The sequence below is a fragment of the Streptopelia decaocto genome (assembly GCF_964273445.1).
Source record: "Streptopelia decaocto genome assembly, chromosome: 3".
NCBI classification, from domain to species: domain Eukaryota; kingdom Metazoa; phylum Chordata; class Aves; order Columbiformes; family Columbidae; genus Streptopelia; species Streptopelia decaocto.
Genome location: NC_138656.1, coordinates 35,240,069 through 35,261,121, shown reverse-complemented (window position 1 = coordinate 35,261,121; position 21,053 = coordinate 35,240,069). Strand labels below are relative to the sequence as shown.

General features: G+C 35.7%; 1 protein-coding gene across 7 annotated transcripts in view; it reads left to right on the top strand.

Annotated features, from left to right (window-relative positions):
* BIRC6 (baculoviral IAP repeat containing 6) overlaps positions 1–21,053 on the top strand; it is a 183,831-nt gene that overhangs the window by 102,283 nt on the left and 60,495 nt on the right. For 6 of the 7 annotated variants that reach the window (XM_082047541.1, XM_082047537.1, XM_082047538.1 and 3 more), the window contains 9 exons: positions 1,087–1,195; positions 1,671–1,892; positions 4,811–5,591; positions 6,209–6,352; positions 8,112–8,241; positions 11,099–11,230; positions 13,542–13,709; positions 15,246–15,419; positions 18,852–19,048. In XM_082047541.1, coding sequence (XP_081903667.1) covers positions 1,087–1,195; positions 1,671–1,892; positions 4,811–5,591; positions 6,209–6,352; positions 8,112–8,241; positions 11,099–11,230; positions 13,542–13,709; positions 15,246–15,419; positions 18,852–19,048 — 2,057 coding nt within the window. The remainder of the gene's footprint in view (positions 1–1,086; positions 1,196–1,670; positions 1,893–4,810; positions 5,592–6,208; positions 6,353–8,111; positions 8,242–11,098; positions 11,231–13,541; positions 13,710–15,245; positions 15,420–18,851; positions 19,049–21,053) is intronic. The other variant, XM_082047539.1, reaches the window with a different exon arrangement.

The window sequence follows — 21,053 nt, the reverse complement described above, 5'->3', positions numbered from 1 at the left end:
TTGCCAGAACTTGCAGTTTTGCTTTGTTATGATTCTGTCTTTGTATGTGGGTAGTTCTACAGCAGTAAAGCAGTGTGATCAAGGTTGTTTTGATTTTTGTATAGAAGAGATAATTAGGCGAATGCTTTGAAGACATGGGAGTAGGACATGCAATATATCATAAGTTTGTCTTACTATAGATACTGAGTCTAGATGTTTCGAAATAAAGAGCATCCATGAGTACCATTAAGGAAAACAAATCCAGTAATATTTGGGCAGTAATGTTCTGTAGGACATCATAACATCTGAATAGCACTAAGCGTTGGAGGTGGAGGTACATAATTGAGACACTTGAATCTGTCTCCTACAATGAAATTTTGCAGTAGCTCTTCTGTTAATGCGCTGGGGTTTTTGTATTTATGATTCCCTAGCACTTTGCTGTTTTGTGTCTTTTAAGTGACAGAAAACCTAATTCACCTTTTTCCTGTTTTGAAGTTGCTGATAATGACAAAAACCACTCTTTTCAGAATGGCTTCCATGACATATTTTCCACAATTTAATGTTTCAGTGTAGCCTACTATGTTTTGCTTAAATGTTGTTAGATTAAAGAGTAGTTTCTTACAGGGCAGGAGATTAACACAATGAGGAGAAGGTAAATAGGAAATAATCTGAGGAAATTCTTTGTCGTAGTCCCATTGATGGAAATTGGAGTTATGAGCTTCCATTTTGAACTGAATGGTTGCTTCTGTTGAAAGCATGAGGTTTGACAGCTCTATTGGAGTTAGTCACGTCTCCTTGCAATATGTTGAGGAAAACTCTACTAGTTAAACATTTAAGTCCTGTATCTCATGACTGTTGCAATGATTTTCCCTTTTATAGCAAGGCTGCACATGGCAGTGAACATACAAAAGGCACAATTTTGATATAACGGTGTGTATGAGAATTGCGTCCTTATGTTAATGGCAAAACACAATTAGATGCTAATATTGCAGTTCTGTAACAATTTCATTAGTACTTTTTAAAAAAATGCATATGTAAGTACTTCTATTATTTCCCCTCCCCTTTTGTGTTTTGTTTTGTTTTGTTTTTTTTTTTGAACGCGGCAAGATCTGAATAGCCCTTTACTGTTTGGAAGATTAAATGGTCTCTCTTCTGACTCTACAATAGACATTCTTTATCAGCTTGGAACAACTCAAGACCCGGGAACAAAAGACAGGTAATATCATTTAGATTCTTATGTGGAAGTGTATACAAAAATAATCTGCTAAATAGTGGATTAGTGTTACTGCACAAAAACAGCCTTTAAAAAATGTGATTGTTATGAGGTAGCTTTCCCTCCCAGCTCTTTGTATCCTTTGCAGAGAATGCTATCCCTCCTTTTTTGCTCTTATAAACATGATAAAACTTTTATTGTTCAACTGACTTTTCTCTCAGATACTCAGAACTCAGATACCTGCTATGTTTTCTTTCTCTATAGAAAGATCACTTACATTTGGCTGTCTGAGATGACAAGTGTGTTTAATTTTTCCCTTGTTAGTGATCTAAGTCTTGAGAAGCTTGAGTTCACTCTTGAACTATGCTTCAAAGAAAGAGATAAATGTGTGAATGACATTACTAAGAAGCAGCAAGCTAATTTGGTTTTGAGTGTTTCTTTGACCCTTCATAATGTACTACATCATCTTGCCTTCCAGAATTCAAGCATTGCTGAAATGGGTCAGCGATTCTGCGAGAGTTGCAGCTATGAAAAAAAGTGGCCGGGTCAGCTACGTTGGTCCCAATAGCTCAACGCGAGAGTATGGTCTTTTGATGCCATCTCCTTCCCATTTGCATTGCGTAGCAGCAATTTTGTGGCACAGTTATGAATTGCTTGTTGAATATGATTTACCAGCATTGCTGGACAGAGAGCTCTTTGAGTAAGTAAAGCAAATTTTTTCACTGCATACTTTCTATAACTGAATTATTTTGTTCGCTGAAATGGTGCGACTTGAACTGCACTCATTATGAAGCAGTAGTGCAAATAGCTAATTGGTAGAGTGACTATTTAAAGATATCTAAACAGGTAATTTTATAGTTCTAAACACAAAACTGTACTTGACATATTCCAGGTGTAATTGCGTTTAAAAACAAAAATCCAAAACAAAAGAGCAAATCTGTGTGTATACTTGCCTGGTTTTGTTTGTCTTTTAATGGATAGCTCTGGGCTGTTCTTGTTGAAATTGAGGGTTTGCAGTAATTTTCACAGTACCTATAAATCATGATCTTCATTAGTATCCTATTATAGAAGCATTATTTTAATACTCATGTTATCCAGTATCTATAAATGATAGCTAAGAGCTAGAGGAGTAGGGGATTGGGTTTTTGGAGTTGCCACTTTTGTTCCAGCCATAGTCTGATTTGAAACAAACAGAGCATAAAATCTTGAGTGAATCTTGAACCATGGATTCACTTGGATGTTGTTTGATTCTAAAAAAAAGTTCACCCTAAATACCAAATGTATACTTTTAGTGGCTGAAAATATATGAACTAACATTCCTAATTTATGTTGCTTAACCATCTCTTCTGTTTAAACAAAATAGAGAGCCACACAGGTTTGTTACATCTGTTTTATAGAAATAGAGCTGTTAAATTCCTGTATCTAGTATAATATCTTTAATTTGTACCATTGAATAAAATTCCAGTTAATGAATGGAACTTTAGTAGCACAAAATTTTGTGTTGCCCTTAGGAAACGTTCACATTTTTGTGCTGCCTCAGTCTCTGCTTTAGGCGCAGTCAAACATTCCAGCACTGGGAAATGTACAAGTTACGGTTATTGGTAGAAGCATGTGGAGCGTTTCTGTATGTGCAGCACGATGGTCTTTAAATACATGACTACAAGCCAGGCCTTTTCCAAAGACACTTCAATAATACTGCCATATAAATAGTTGTTTATTCAAAGTGAGCTTCTTCATTTTGGGAATCAATTCAAGGATTTTAAATTGCAGGTCAATTAGTCTTTTCAGGAATACCTTTTAACAAAAATACGTTTTCACTGTGGATTTTAAGAATTTTAACATTTGAAAAGGAAGAACTCTAATAAAAACAGATTTCTTAAAATGGATAGCCTATTTAAATTTATACTAATATAAAAGTGGATTTCACAACTGAATTCCTGTCTTTTGGAGGAGAGTTTGTTATTTTCATCACAGGACAAAATGAAGGAACACTAATAAAATGATGGTATCTAGTTTGAGTATGCATATTGTAATATAGCCCTGTTCCTCTGTGTCCTGCCAAATAAAACTATAATTCATATCAGCCAGCATCTGGAGCAAATTATAATATACGTTTTTAATAAATATAGAAGGATTGTTGTCAGACTTATAAGACTAAATAATTCTTCAAGTAAAAATAACTACTCATGTACTCTTCATCCTCTTCGATATTTTAACTTTTGAAATATTTTCATGGATTTGTCTATAACTCCTAATTTCTTCTTCATGTCATATTTCATTTTTCTCTTGGATATATTTTCCCATCATCCTCATTTTCCATTTCAAGATTTCTGCTTTGGCCAATGGATACTAATTTGTTCCTTAGCTATTTTTTAATATCTAGTTGGAAAAGAATCTTATATGCAGTTGGAGAAGAGTTTAAGTTTACTTTTATTATATGTGGACTTAATTGTGACTTTCTTGCTAAAGTTGTGGGTCATTTGATCACTGAGATGATATTTTAATGTTTTATCTTGAGAGGGTTTTTCGTTAGCTGTTCACTAGGCTGATGATAAAGCTAACATTTGGTTAGACCCATGCTCTGTTCTAGACTCTTAGAATCCTTGTCTTCTAATGGAAACATGATATATGATGAGACATCCAAACTTATTTAAAAACCTAACGTGAAGTGGCATGAAGTGTGTGTTCATCTCTGCATGTAAAGGTTAAGATAATGTGACTTATGTATGATGTCATGGTACTGCGAATTCAGTTCCAAAAACTGTGTTTGTTTTTTGTGGTTTGTTTGGGGGTTTTTTGTTTGTTGGGGAGGGGTAAATACTTTTCCTACTGTGAACAAATCTATATGAAGAAATGATGCTTCCACTGTTTTACAAATAGCATTTCTGAAATTTAAGCCTAATAATAGGAGCTAAATTAGCTGTTGCATTCATTTCTCTTGGATTAGCATTCAAGCAGGTATTATTTGGATAGAAGTGAGTGCAAAGGTAGGTGGGATTTTAGTATCTCTGAGGAATAATTATATTGTTAAATTGTGTCCTAAGTTCAAGTTGAGTAAAGTGCAGGTAACAATCAGCAACCAAGATGCTGCCAAGCAAACTGCCTTCGTTTCTTTGCACCATCTTCAGGTAGAACTCTAATAAAACAAACTTTTAAAAATTTTGGAAACATGTTAAAATACTTTCAGTTCTTACAAAGAGTTAAGAGAGCTTTCTGGAAATGAGTGTGTGTGTGATCCTATTACATAGTAGCTGCTGCTTGGAGGGTTGAAAGCACAAAGAGGTTGCAGTTGGCTCAAAAATGCATAAATTACGTGACAACTGTCAAAAGACTGAAGTCCTGTCTTTAATGTGCAGCATGCCAGAAAAGGCAGTTTATTTCTATTTTAAATTCAGTATGATGAAAGAAATTTAAACATAGAGTTGAGGATGCCTCTTGGATAATGAACATCTCGCAGATAACGTGATCCAAATGAGGCTTTCAGGCTCAGGTCAATCTGTTTTACAGCAGCTTCTACAACACTTAATCATAAATGTAGAAAGATGTTTTATGAACCAACAAAGAAAAGGGAATATGAGTGGCAAACTATGTGTTGACGTGATTTTCTGTCTTTTACAGGTCACTGTTTATCTGGTCCATGTCTCTTCCCTGCAACATGGTTTTGAAGAAAGCTGTTGATAGTTTGCTTTGCTCAATGTGCCACATCCACCCAAATTATTTTTCCTTGCTTATGGGATGGATGGGTATCACTCCTCCTCCAATGCAGTGTCAACACAGACTGTCCATGACTGATGACAGCAAAAAGCAGGACCTTAGTTCATCTTTAACAGATGACTCTAAAAACGCACAAGCTCCCCTTGCACTAACAGAATCTCACCTGGCTACTCTTGCTGCCTCATCTCAGTCTCCTGAAGCTATCAAGCAATTATTGGACTCAGGTTTGCCTTCACTGCTTGTAAGAAGTCTTGCTAGTTTTTGCTTTAACCATACTTCTAGCTCGGACTGCACTGCACAATCAACGGATACCACCCAGGACAGGCTCAGGAGGCATCATGTTCCACAGCACTTTAATAAAATGCCCATCACAGCAGACCTGGTTGCTCCTGTTCTCAGGTTTTTGACAGAAGTTGGCAATAGCCACATGATGAAGGATTGGTTGGGTGGCTCTGAAGTGAATCCGTTGTGGACAGCACTTTTATTTCTGTTGTGCCATTCTGGTGCTACTTCTGGAGGACACAATGTGACAGCACAACAGACTAGTGCAAGATCTAGCTTGCTTTCTTCAACTGTAACAACAGGGTTGACCACTCAGCAGCGGACAGCAATTGAAAATGCAACAGTTGCTTTCTTCTTACAGTGCATTTCTTGCCATCCTAACAACCAGAGGCTCATGGCACAGGTGAGAACAAAAGAAAGTTTTACTCTGTATTGGTAACTTAAGATTTCCTGGTTAACTTGTTTGTGCAAGCATGTGCTTAGTGCAGTCTATGACCAGGGGAGTACAGGCTATTGCAGAACATGGCTTTGCATTTGGCATTCTAGTAAAAATTCAGCTATTTTCCTTACATTTGTTAATGCTGTAGACCTAGTTGAATTAAAGTATAATTAAAGAAAGATTTTTCAACATTAAGAATGACAATGCCCTGGGAACAGGTAGACTTGAGTAAAAAAAATCAGTACAGTTCTCTGTTAATGGCCAGTAGTAATACTGCATTATGTGGTGGGAAATTTTTGCCTTTGGAGTTTGAAAGCTGTTTTTCTAAATACTCTTGTCTTCAGTTTTTTTATATTTTTGAGTAGTCTACATGTTTACAATTACTTTGCTGCAGTCAGTGTTTTTAACTTATTTATTAAAAAAAAAACACCTTACTTGCTGCTGCTATTTTCTCCAGCTGTACTAGTTTCTGATCTGGTTTAGATGATAACTAGAAGGTAGATCTTAAGCACTGCCTATTATGGCTGTGTAGAGCTATATTTTAGAAATATTTTAAATCTGATGTCATCTTGCATTCCCAGGTTCTCTGTGAATTGTTCCAGTCCTCTCCTCAGCGTGGGAACCTCCCAACCTCTGGAAATATTTCAGGATTTATTAGGAGACTTTTTCTGCAGCTGATGCTGGAGGATGAGAAAGTGACTTTGTTTCTTCAATCCCCGTGTCCAGTAAGAATTTTTCATATCTGTATGGTGAACATGGAATAAATTAATAATCAGAGCATTTTCAACTTTGACATGTCAGCAGCTTTTCCTACTGTACACGTTGCAGAATTTTGTAAAGGAATGTGTCGGTGAATTGTAACTCAGCATTTTAAAACAAAATTTAAGGCACTATTTTAAGATAAAGCCATGTTGTTGAAAATATGCTGCTTGTGAAAGAATTGACAACTGAAATTTATCTTATGGCAGACTCGTTAATAGTATCCTTACACATTAGCAGCAAATATAGATACAAGTTCTAGACCTTCCAACAGTTCTTCATTATCAGTTTAATTGAGGAACAGTCATAGTTGTGATGCTTCAAAATTAGCAGAGATCCCTCAGCCATTAGCCAAAACAACATGGATAAATTCTTGAATTGATTTATAAAGTAGGTGTATGATTTTGTACTTCACCAGAGCACAGATTTATAATTATGACTGAAGTGCTATGCTCTCAATGGAAGGCTGTGAATAAAGAAATACAGGAAAAACAAAAGTCACTAAAAGATCTGACACTCCCATCTAAGGAAGAATTCTTTTCTGCCTCTGTTGCTGCTGTTCTTACTACATCTCTGAAGGAAGGTCCTACAGGAGATATATGGCAGGGAGACCAGATTAGTTAGTATAAAAAAAGGAGGAACAAATGCAGTTTTAGCACAAACATCTAAATGTTTTATTTTAACCTGGCTGAGACTAATTGTTAACAGGACCATTGGTAATGTAAAAGTAACATCAATTACCTAATAATTTGTTTTACATAGAACAGATATTTACAGAATGCTGCTAGGTATGTAAAAGCAGAAAGAATATCTTGAATAGAAGTTGTCAAGTTAATTCAGTTTCTTCGTTTAAAAATGCCAGGAAACAGTCTGTCTGTTGTTACTGAGGAGATGATGATTCCTCTTCTAACATTGAAAGAGAAACTTTCAAAATAATGTGGATGTGCAGCATATACTTCTAGTATATCCAACAACATAACCTTTCAAAGATTGGATCGCTGTTTTTTTTTCTTAAGTTCTTAACTAAACTGTATTTTATAAGCTAGATTTTTATTGTCATCAAGTATTAAGTTTGTTTGATAATATTGCGTAATAAATTGGTTTTGCATGTGAATATTAGTTAACAGTTCTCCTGATGACAGGAGAAAGGGGACCAGTGGCACTCTCATTGTTGAAAAGTCTAAAATTCAGTGCAAGCAAAGAGTGATACAACATGTGAACATAACTTGGACTGAAATATGTTAACATATTTGAAATGTTTTAACTTCTAGTGACTTAGTAATGTGTCATCATAACAAAAAGTAGATATCAAATCTAGAACAATCTTCATCTTTAAGTCAGAGCAAGTATAGTGGTTTTTCTTAATTAATTTCAGAATTGTTTTAATTTCATAAATAATTGCAATTCTCAGACACTCAATTTTTCTGTCATATAGAGGTATATAAAATGATAGGGTTTTTTAAAATAAATATGACATCATAGTTTCTCATCCTGAAAAATAAGTGGGATTTTGAAGCAAATTCTTTTGAGTTAAAAAATAAAACCTATCCTAAGCTCATGTATTTTCACTGTATGCGTCCAAAGTTGAAGGATATATCAGTTTTCTTTTTTAGCACACAAAAAGTATACTTTATTTTGCTGGGGCGAGTTTATAAGAATTTAGTGTTTTAACTTATTCCTGAATGTTATAGGCATGTTAAATGTTGACTTTTTTTTTCCTTTCAGTTGTACAAAGGTAGAATTAATGCTACTAGTCATGTAATTCAACATCCAATGTATGGAGCTGGACACAAATTTCGTACTCTTCACTTGCCTGTCTCAACAACTCTAGCAGAGGTTCTTGATCGTGTTTCAGGCAAGTTTGCAATAGTTCATGTTTAATTTTTTTAAGATGCAGTTTTAAAGAAAAAACAAACAAACAAAATGGCCTACATAAACCCAGAATGTCTAATATACATATTTGCAGTGTTCATTAATAATTGCCAAATATGAAAGAGTGGTTTAAGTTTTAAGCTTTTGCATATGCCTTCCATGTTCCATGTAAAATTCTCTTTTACTGGTCAAATGCAGTTCTTTCCATCTATAAAACTCAGGTGGGGCAGGTGGGGGTTTTGTTTCTTTTTGGTTAGGTTGTTTTGGTATTTTGTGTTTGCTTTTTAGTATCAATGTGTTCTAATATCTCTCATGGGATATTTGCAAGACCACACAAATGATGCTGCAAATATCCGTCTTTAAAACACCCTATTTTCGTCCAGTCACTTAAATATTCCCAAATTGTGTCAGTTAAATATCCTTGAACTTTTAAAAGTTTATCTCAAGATGAAGATGAAATCATGACATTAATGAAGGCTCCATCTAGTTTCTGTGGTTATGCATTTGCCTATTGTATAAACTTTTGAGTTTGCTTACTAAATGGAGATTTAAAACCAGAACTTACTTTTAGAGATTAATTTTTAAATTATATATGAGAGGATAATGTTGAGGCATTAATATATTTGTTAGGTTTTTGAAGTTCAGTACTTCCAGTTACACTACTTGAATATACATGGAAAGATGAACCCCTGTAGAGGACTTTGTTGACCAGGCCTCCACAGCCCATAATATGAATTTTAACACCCGAATGATAGATGTCCTAACCTTAAAATGAATCCCACCTTGAACTTGAAATTTTATCTAATACTTCAGAAAATAGAACTATATGTTAAAGATTAGGGTTAGTGGTCTTTTTAAAATGTATTTAAAGAGTAGAATTCATACTAAAGGTCTCAGGTTCATGGCAGAGCTCTCTAGGTAAAACCAGGCAAGATACAAGTCGATTCTCCTCAAGAAAGAAATAGAGCTAAATTTGTTAGGTATTGTCACATCAAAAATCAGTTTTAAGCACGTTTAACTCAAAAAAAAAAAAAAAAAAAAAAAAGGCAGCAGAGAGGGTGAACCCAGCACTTTGTCTTTACTCTTAAGAGTTCTGGTTCTCAGTAATAGCAAAGAAAAGTCAAAGATCATCACAGCAATAATGATTTTGCCATTTCGAATATGTGCACTGAAGTGTGTCCACTTAGCTGCACTCATATCCAGCTAGGTTTGTATGTTCCTATATGCAGATATATTTGTGTAATTTTTTGGAACTCAGTGTAGCTTAACTTTAATTTCTGAAGGAGATCTTTGTGGAGTTAGAGGAGCTATTACTTTTCTGTATTTGCTGAAAATCTTTACATTGAAATTATTATCAAATTCATTACAGCAATAAATATGTTCCCTAACAAGGTGATAGAAGTACTATAATGGTATTTGGCAGAATACTAGACAGAACAAGATATGTTTTGGGATTGTAATTAAAAAATAATGAAGCCTAGAAAAATGCTTGAAGTGTATTTGTGAAGGAATAGTTTACTATTTGTGATAAAATTCTGAAAAAATGCTTTAAGCTTATTTATGAGGGAATTATTAACTGTTTCTGATAGAATCCTGTATCCACATGGTCCTGTGTAGAATGTGCCCAAGGTCTTTAGATTCTGGTGCAGTTTATGGTCAGAATTGCTGCAATGGGTGGGATGGTCAGCGCAAATGAGGAAGGGATCAGTTGTTGAGCGGTGACATAAACTGTACTGAGTAGCTGCCTTACTCGTCTGTTGTGGTCAGCTGGATAGCCAGTGCTAATAGGGACTGGGGAGGGGAATGGGATGATGTGATGGGCTGTAATGCCTGTAATTGAAATGTATCAAGTGCTGACTTTGTAGGGCATCGTAACTTTGGGGTTCACTCCGGAATTGTTATTCCTCAGCTTAGCTTTCATTTAAAATTGGAATAATTAATTCTGGAAAAGTTCAGGTTCTTTTATGTTTCCGTTCCTCATCTGATGTGATTTCTCTGTATTTAAAACTTTGTGATACTTGTATATCATTCCATTAAGTCCATGGTTAGGAGATAGTAAAGAAGATCTGAATGTGTGAGGAGCAAACTGTGTGTTTCGGGTGCCAGGGGGAGAGAAGGGCTGGACTGGGGGTGGAAAAGAAGAAAATGATGCTGCCACTGCAGCAATAGAAGTCGTGAAGATCCTGTGTCAAAGGCTGTCCCTTTGCTTAACTTCTTTTTTCTCAACTACACTGTTAATGTCTCAAATTGATCATGTCATGCTTTCTGTAAAAATAAATCACAATAACTATTTTTATTTCACACATTTTCTCCTAGCCCTATTCAAAAGGGGCGAGGGGGTGAACACACACACAACACAGATATAAAATCATTGCTAAGTCTGCTACTCATATCCCTTCACCATGGGAAGAAGATGTGCATTATCACTGCAGATAGGTTTGTCTAGGATGAGTATCACTTGTTTTGTATATCATTCACCTTAGTCTTAATTTTATTAATGAACTTTAAATTCTTTAGCAATAAATGGGCATTTGGTCCATGGGACCAAAGCAGAGCAGCTCTGAAGTTTAATAATAATAATTTTTTTAAAAGCCAATACCCAGTCTAATTAGATAGATGGACAGTTTTAAACTGTCAGAAGACAGACTTTTGGGGGAAGAAGGGACCAGGATTATCATAATAGCTCAACTTGCAGATATTTACAAGATTCTTGCTGCCTGGGATGAAACTCTAAGCCACTAAAATAGTTGAGAATAGCCTTGTTAACAGCTTAGAAGCTGCAACAAAATCAACTTTATATCTTGAAATGCCTTTCTTTCCTTTTTTTTCCCCCCATATAGATACACCCAGTATCACAGCTAAGCTAATTAATGAACAGAAGGAAGATAAAGAAAAAAAGAACTATGAAGAGAAAGAAAAAGTTAAAGCAGAAAATGGATTTCAGGACAATTATAGTGTTGTTGTCGCTTCTGGTATGTTTTTTTCTTCCACCTCTGAAAAATGGATCTTTCTGACATTAAAGGAGTGTGGGGAATCATATCTACCAACAATTCTTTTTATTACTAATGATGTTTAGAAAAATGTTAGTGCCTGACTAGTCTTACAGGCTCTTAGGCAGCAAAGGTTGGTTCCTTGTATTATACAACTGCTACCTCTAGCAGATGAAATACTTAGGCAAATTTGTAGCTAAGTGTGTGTGTCAGTGGTATGTTGTGGAAGCTGTTGCTAGTGCAGTTTACAGGATTTTGTAGAGAAAAACCCAGAGCTTGGGTTATATGGCGATACATTAGTATTTGTGTACTATTACTATGGTATGGGTATTACTGCCTCTACCTTTTTGTAGTGTCTGGTGCATCAGTTTGAGCACCTACACCCACAATATGCTTTGGAAATAAAAGAATCCATGTACAACAACAAAGAATCCATAACAACTGGTGGAACTCTGCTAAAAACTGTCAGATGAAGATGTTATAAAGCCATTTTATTCCACTTGGAAACCACACATACAGGGTTTTCTTTCTAAAAACTAATGTGAAGATCTTTCTGCAGTAATTTGTGTAAACCCTTCTCCAAAACTGCTATGGAAGTTATAGATTGAACATAGTGATTTTGAACTGGCACAAGATTACAGTCCAGATGATGACTGTAGTGACCATTAGTCTTTTGGTTTGAAGTTCTGTGTGTGTGAGGGAGATTAATGAACTTCAAACTACCCTTTTGCTGTCTAGCTTTCTGCCTTCATTGAACTACCTCAATTTCATTTACACTTCATGAAGCATGAAGAGGAGATGCTGATTTCCTTTGACTTCTGGCACCAATATTTCTTAAGCTTTTTATTTCAGGTTTTTAGATGTAAATATAGCTCTAAACTCAAGTATTGAAAAAGGCAGCATTTTCATGGGTCAGCAACACAGCTAATAGTTCATTACAGCATCTTTATCTGGAAAGATATTTGCAGTAGGTGCCACTTAAACAGGATAAACATGTGTGGTGAGATCTAAAATATTAATAAACCTAAATGAACAGTTAAAACATGCATAAAGAATCTGGTAAAAAAAATAATATACCAAGCTTGAAGATATGGCATAATATACTCAGCCACATCTCCTTCCAGTTGCATCTTTGATCGTACTGCCTGATATAACCCGTTCCCTATTTAGAAAGAAGCAGACTTCAGTTTTTCCTTCTTTTAGTTTGTATTTTTCCCAGTTAAGTAAACCAGTTCGAACGTAAACTTAATTCATTTGTTTTTGCTACCTGTTTGTGAAATCTTTTCTTCTTTTGTCTTTTTATTTATTCTGAAGGATTGTTTTTAGTATCCTCAGAGCCTCATGCAGCCAGTGTTTAACTTGTTCCCTATTGGTAAAATTAACAGAGATGGTACTTGATGTCTGATCTTCCTGAGACAAGCTAGTTTTGTATACTGAGATTATTGAAGAATGTGTTGTGCATTATAGGCACTCCTACTGATCAGCTGAAACCAGAGTGTATTATAGCGTTTCAGGTGTGGGTGGCGTTAGTTTTCCAGCTGCTCTGGGCTTATTACAAGGCAGTGGTTGTATGAGTCTTTGTTTATGGACCTGCTGGCTTTTTTATTTGGTCTGTCACCTGCACAGAAGGGTACATGATAGTTGTATAGTTTCACTGTGCCTTGAGGCAACTTAAACTGTCCCAAAATAGAGCAGTCATGCTGTATAAGCTCAGTAAGCTTTTATGTACATATTCTGCCTTTTAATTTTCATTTAGTATTTACTTCAGAGGTTTTGACCTAAGCAACTTTAAGAGCATGTTTAAAGACAACTTTCATCACATGTGCTATTGTCAGTACTGCATCTGAAGTCACCTTTGTAGGCCAGACAAGTGCTTGTTATCTGTCTATTGCTGAAATATCTCTCAGTCTAGAAATTTTTGCCTTTCTTGCTTCCAATTGAAAAAAGAACCTAAAAAGTTTTACCATGGGGCTAGACAGGCTTTCTGACTAAGTTTAAGAGCAGAATCAGAATAGTTTCTGATTATTTTTTAATATGATGCAGTACAGTTACAGTTTGGTTTATGTTTGAGGCTCAGGAGGATGTGACTATAAAGACTATATAGTTGTGACTATAAAAATTCCAGGATTACATCCAAATATATTTTATACATGAGTGCTATTCTGGAATTTAATCTGCCAGTGCTGAAAAGTTTGCCTTTTTTTGCTGTCCTTGAAGGTCTTGAATACATTGCATCTTGGCCAGCTGAAGTTACTAAATACCAGAATGACTGAATTTTTTACTTGTGTACTAGGTTTGAAATCTCAGTCAAAAAGAGCTGTTTCATCCACCCCTCCACGTCCACCATCAAGGCGAGGAAGAGTGATGGCAGATAAAGTAGGTACCTCTTCCTCAGGAGGAGAATCTTCCAGCAAGACCATTAGTGTTCCAGTCTTTCATCTATACCATAAACTTCTACCAGGTAACTTTAATAGCTGTTTTAAAACTCCAGAATTATTGTCTTTTTCAGTGGCTGATATGTCATCAGAAAGTAGATATAATGCTAATAGACATTTTTATCTTTCTATTGAGAACCCTTCTGGCTTGGTAACAGCTTTCAACTGGAAGTGGAGCATTATAACCTCATGGTGACTTGACAAAAATAGAGATTGGTGTGACTGGAGTTCTTAACCTTAGGTCAGGGATAAAGGACAGGAACATGGACGAAATGCTTCAATATTATATGGAAGAGCTTCTTATCTGTTTTATAGTATAAAAGCAAGGAACCAGCTAATAAGTGGTAATTGTCTCATAAAAATAATTTTCACCCAGTAGAAAAATAAATTTGGAACTTACTACAGAATTATTGACTTTGAGGTTATCCTCTGGCAATTATTAGAGGGATCATGTACCTGGATTAAAATATGTAAAACTGATACAGTTAAAGCTATTGTTTTGGAAAGGGGATCAAAACACAGTGCCTGTTTCAGTATCTAGCTGGTAAAGGTTGAATGTCTACTGATGGTAGTATAGACCCTTCTGTAGTTGCGCTGTGCTTGATCACAAGTGCAACAGCCTGTTGTTAGAAAAACAAAAAAAGCAACCATGGAAAGCAGAATCAGTGATGAAGAAAAGAGCAGAAAACTTCTTCGCCTGCATGAAGGCAAGACATTTCTAATTTTCATTTCTTAAGACACCATCTTCCACTGAAAAAACAAGGTGCTACTACAGACCTTCCTAGAACTTGCGTTATTTGATTAAGTACAATCAAGATGAAACAGGCGTGCTAAACATATTATGTGGTCCAGCTCTAAAACATTTTACTTTAGATGTAAGTCTGCTTGTTACCAGGGGGAAAAATTTCTATCTTTAGAATAACTTTTAATTTCAGGCAAGAACATATTCTTTGTAAACAACAGAGTGGCCAAAATCTTGATTTGAGTAATCAGTTTTGGCTGTATTGCACGTGCATTTCAAGTCTGTGCTGCTGCTGAAAAAAGTGTTCCTGGTGGTGCCATTCATTTTTCCTTGCTGAGCTGTGTCACAGGGCAGGAGCAGTGAGCTGTGCTTGGGACGATTAGGACTGAAAAGGAATTGCAGGTTTCTTTGTTTTCCACTTTTTTCCACTTCAGCCATTTTTCCTTATGGTCACACACTTTTATGCCACCACAATTCAAGGGTGATGCAGGGGTGGGGTTTAATAGTAGGGGACAGGCAGTACCTGCTTAAAATGCACATCAAATCAGCCTTAGCCATTTGTTAGGTGTGCCAAGTGCCTCGGCTCTTGGCACAGAGCTGCCTTAGGGAATGTTGGCATAGCTCTCTGATAGTCGGTTCCAAACTGATGGGACCCCTTTTCCCAAGAGAACAAATTGTAAAATTAAGGCCTTGACTTGGAGCCAGATAATATTTAGTCTACTTGGCATCTGTGGTACAAATAATGAATACCACCTGGACGCGTAAGTTAAAATAACCCAGTCATAATTTTCCCTGCTGACTTGATGCCGTTGTTGTTCAGGCCAACCGCTACCAGCTGAAATGACACTTGCCCAGCTTCTGACTCTGCTCTATGACCGTAAACTCCCTCAAGGATACCGATCAATAGATTTGACAGTTAAGCTTGGTTCCAAAGTCATCTCAGATCCAAGCTTATCGAAAACAGACTCATTTAAACGTCTTCACACAGAAAAAGGTGAGTGTTCTTACTTTTTTTTGTGTCCTCCTTTAAAATGCTTTTATTTTCGACAAAAGTGGTTTTGATTTTCTTGGTAAGAAACAGCAGTTTTCTGTCTTGGATGATGTTCCAAAGCTATTCTCTATGAGACAAGTGCTAAACTTCATGATAAAGAACAAATTCATTGCCTATCTTTAGGTTGTGTCTATGAGACGTACCAATATCATTGTTCTGGTTTCACTTTTCTTTCTTCGTTGTAGTATTGTGTATGATTGTATAGATACTGTATATTTTATTTCTCGACATGTATACCAGTTTTCTGTATTAAGTGTTTGTGCTGATAACCAGAGCAGATGAAGTAATGCAGAAGCTGTTTGAAACCACGTGACTTACAGAAGCCTGTGGAATCTTTCATTGCAGCAACTCTAGCACTTAAATCTGCTTTGAAAATGGGAATTATTCTCAAGCCCATCTAAGCAGGTCTTGTAACTGGCTCTTAAAAACATTATTTTTAACATTTTCTAATACAGTCTGTTTCTTGCTAAGGGTTTTTCTAATTGCTTGCTGTCCACTTAGAGTGCTGGGGAAAGGGGAGAGAGAAGTTGTATCCCATTAATTTGTCTTGAAATATTTTGGTGTCACTCCTTAAAGGGAAGGGATCTTAAAATCAAGCTAAGGTGATCTGCTGATGACCAGCCTGCTGACACAGCATGGAATTACAAAGTCAATAATTCAGTTATTTTGAAACAGGGGCTTGTTGCAAAAACTGTTCACTTGATTGATCAGTCTCCTAGAAAAGATAAATAGAAAGAAGAATTGAAGAAAAAGATATTGTCTTGCTATCTGGTCTGAAGTAATGGCTGGATATACAAACCTCTCACACTATTGAGAGGCCTTTCTCTTTCAAACAATATTTTTGGTTTGCTGTTTATTTTCATTCTAAACCTATAATAAATATTTTTCTGAATTCAAAAGAGGAGTTTTAGTTTACTGGTTGCATGTGAAAACATGAAAGTCTTCTTTGAGTTTTAAGGTTTTTTTTAACTTCAGACTTATACTTTTGAAAATTTGGCTTTGTCATTATAAATCTGTTGATCTCTGGAGGTATACAGCAAAATATCATTTACATTCAGATATGTCACAATCACCACTCATCAGCTACCAAGGTTTTTGTTACTGCTTTTACGTTACTAGTTTTTGATATCTAAAGAAATCATTCTTACATACCAGTATTTCCTTACTTGCTACTTAAAGTAGATTTCTTTTTTTTATCTGTGGTGGATGGACTTTTTAGTTTCACGTGGTGTCTCTACAGCTGCATTTACTATTACTATAGTTGAGGAAAAGTGTCATTTATTTCTGATATTTTCTGTGTGCCTTTGAGATCAGCAGTTTTCCATAGCTGAAGTGTGCAACTTTACTGAAAACTTGCAGAGCATTCATGGAGTTGAAGTGGTTTAAATTGGGTAATAAGAATATTAATTACAGCAGGTACTGGAGAAGCTTACTTGGGTGTAACTGCTTGCAACAATATTTAAGATGTGAAAGGAGCAGCATTTTATTCACACTCATAATAAAAGATCTGCCTATACCCTTACTCACTGGTAACATATTTTTCAAGTGTCTTTTGCAGAGAAGCATTTGGCCTTAGAGATCTTTCTGTGCACTCTGAGTACTGTGTGTGTCTGTTTTCTTGTTTTCCTTCTTTCAGAAGGCTTACAGCTTTTTACATTGTAAAACAGAGGAGTGAGTCTTCCTTAAAAATCTTTATTTTAAAATTTTCCCTATCAAAGAAATGTGGCCTTTCTCATGGTCTGATCAATTCATGTATTGCAAGCAATGGAACTGTAAGTGGTGGTCAGCCCAGTGTGGTGGAATCCTCCAGGTGTCTGATGGAAGGGGGTCTCTTGCTGAGCCCAGCATGTTCGCAGACATCCATACTCACCCTCTGTGGTGCAGAGGTATTTCTGTCTGTATCCTGACAAACAGCAGACATCAAAGCTGTATGTGCTGTAGGTGCTACGTTTGGGCTTTTTCTCGCAAGGATTATCCTTCTTTGGAAGAGTATGCGATCTTTTCTGTTTCTCACAGTCCACCAGTTTGTATTAAGGAGAATTGCCGTACATACTCTTACAAATCCCTGATTTGAGCTTATTAAATCAGATACTTTGATCACATTGCTCCACAGCACTGTGTTCCTGCCACAATATATCCATGATGTCCTTGTAACCCGATGCTTCTTGAACATTTAAAAATTGAGAACTGGGATGGAGAGAGACTTGCTGTTTCCTATTCCCTTACAAATTAAGGAAGAGAGGGTTTGAAAAGATAAAGTGTGTCTGGTTGAATCTTAAAAAGAAAGAGTTGTTTTTAGTAGCTGCATGAAGTATGCTTTACTGTGCTGCTTTGTGCAAGTATATAATAAATGATAACGTGTACATACAAGCTTTTAAAGTCTAATAATGGATTTTCAGCTGGATGTCAGGCTGCTTACAGCAAAGCAGTACTGAGACCATTTGATCTATGCTGCCTTTTGAGGTGTACTGTGAAGGTTTTGAAGACCACCGCATTACAGTGTTTAATAACATAACCTACAATACAGATTCTTTAGATGAAATAAATTGAATATTCACTGTGAAGTCTGCCTGTGGTAATGAGCAGAGGGTTAAGTTTTGGCCAAATGAATTGTGGTAGGGCTCTGTATATACAATTTGTATGTATCATTGTATGCAGTGATCATTTTTTTGACCCTTCTGGAAGATATTATGGTGCTTAGTCATAAACTGAGAGGATAGAGGCTAGTAGAAAATTAAAAATAGACATCTTGATCTTTTTTATGGGGAAGAATATCATTAAATTTCATAGCTCTGTCAGAGGGGCAATTTGATACCTCTCAGAGAGAAGAGGTATGAGAATGGTAGGTGTGGTGAGTGATAGGACTTCATGGATGGTGAGCTAAATGGTAGCAAGGGGAAACTAAAAGAAAAAATTCTTGTTCAGCATTTTTGAAGAAAAAGCAAGACTAATTTAAGTAAGGTGATCTTTCGTTTCTTCAGCTATAAACTCTTTATCAGAGAGTAACAAACCTGCTCTTACCTCCTAGATGAACGACTGTATTAGAAAATGTCATACTTCCAAAGTTAACAAAAATTTGAAGGCATAGATCAAATTCTAGTTAAGGATAAAATTCTAATAACTAACATATAAGCCTGTATAAGTAATCTAAAGTTATGACATGGATCTGCCATCATTGACAAAAGGTACCACAAATACTTTTATTTTGTTTTGATACTCTCAAACGTATTAATTTCAGGTGTTTTTACTCAGTTTTGCTTAAGAAGGAACTGCTGCTTTTGAAGTACTCTTAAATGAGGATGAAGAAAGAAACACAACATTGATGATGATGATGATGATGATGTATTAATTTATTTTATCCCTGTGTTTTTGTAGAACATGCAGATTTACTGGGCCCTTGCCCTGAAGATGAAGCAATCAGTCCTGGAGATGAGTGTATGGATGCAGTTCTAGATGAATCACTTCTTGAGACCTGTCCCATTCAGTCTCCACTGCAAGTTTTTGCAGGGATGGGTGGATTGGCCCTTATTGCAGAGAGACTCCCTATGCTTTATCCTGACGTGATTCAGCAAGTGAGTGAAAAAGTCGGTGTAGAAAAACATGCAAAGTGTGTTGCATTTGTTTTGTTTAAGGGCAATATTTTCCTCGTATTTCTCTATGGTTCAGTTTGACATCTCGATTACGTGAGGAAGCTGCTTTAAAATAGGCGAGTGTGTAGCTCCACAGCCCAGTCCAGCTATACATGCTACTTCCCTGTACATGCTATGGCTGCTTGGATAGCCACATCCTTGTGGAACAAATGCATTAATTCAGTGTTGCTGCTTGCCTTGCTTCTGTTAATTCCTAAAATATCTTGGAGGGTGCGGTAACATAAAGTTTCTGATGAACTATAAAGCCATAGTTGCTTATCATTTAATTGCTTATGTAAATGTACCCTAAGAGGTTTTTTTAATGGTTAAGTGAAATAAATTCTTAAAGCAGATTATGTAATTCTATTTTAGATTTATTATTAAAAATAATAAAAAACTGTATATTCTTAGTTATCTTTATAATAATACATAATATATCTAAGAATAAAATTATATCATAATTAATATATCTGTTATTTATTTTTATACTTATTAAATTAGACATAGAATTTCTCTTGAAAAGCCTGTCAGCACTGCCAAAGTTTCAGTAATAGCATTAGTGTGGAATTACTCCTTTAGCTGCTGTTCTAGCTACACAGTCTTTATTAAAAAGGGAAAAATAACCTTTCAATTATTTAAATTCTGTTTGGCTTTGTTTTAAAAATTTTTGGCTCATAGTTCTGATATGAAAGACTCTGAATATTTATTCACTTTGAAATTAAGTTAAATGTGAATTAAGGGTGTTGTTTCAGTACCCTGACTGCAAAACTATGGCAGGAATAGTAACCCCGTATTGAGATCAGATAATTAGTATGACTCGTTTGTCAGTAGTTCTGTGAAGATGTTTTAGAAGTCAGAAATTCAGAATTTAAACGTTAAGGAAATGTGTTCACATAAGCAATTACTGTATTTGAAATCTAAGACGGATAATGTCTACTCTGTATTGAAGAAGACTGATTCATGGATTTCTGCAACAAATGAAAAGCAACCTATGACCATGAGAAATTTTATCCCTTTTTTTGCTTCTTTTTCTATAGTCCTGGAAAGCTATTTTCTTTTCACAATTTTTTAGCTTCTGATATAAGTTTGGATTCAAATGCTGAATAAGAATTCTGTGATCCATAATAACAAATTAAATACAGTAATACCAAATAGATGATTCAGAGTGAAGACTGATGAATTCTCCCGACTCTTCATTCTTTAATTTTGTTTTTATATTTCTCTCAGTCACTGATACTTCTGATTCTATTCATGTGTACATGATTGAAATAAATGCAGCTAAACTTGGCTTTGACTTGGAATTAGGAATTTGGTATTCTGAATAAATTCTGCAAGGGCTTTTCAGATTAATGTTTTCCCATTTAGATCCGTCTGATAAATACTCAAATTTTAAATATGATTGCATGAGTTCATCTGAATAGCATAAAAGCCTGAAATTTCTGCGCTGTTTAATTATGAGAGGGCCCGAGATGCCATATCTTCATTTTAACAGAGCGTATGACTGTTTCCTGGGCAATTGTGCAACTGTTACCCCCTTAAACTCTGATTCCCATCCTAATAACCTGGCTGCATAGTCCTCTGTTCATAGAACAGCACTGCAGACTCTTGTGTTAGAGCATAATACTAATAAAGCCTGCCAAATCAGTTGAAAGCCTGAAAGGAGCACAAGTTGCTACAAGACTGCCAAGATACCCAGATTTCTTCCTAGTTTTGAAAGATACTAATATCAATTGTTCTCCTTTTTGTGATATGTTGTTAAAAACTAAGCACTTGAGTTCACACTGTTTAATGTTAAGAATAAAAGGGTCATTTCTTATTTAACAGTCTGATATATAAACTTTTTATGTCTCCTATGCCTCTAGATTTTAGGCAACACATTTTTAACTGAGGGTTTGAGGCTGGCAAAACACAGTTGCTTTCTCATATAGGCGTGACTTTCTAGAACTGT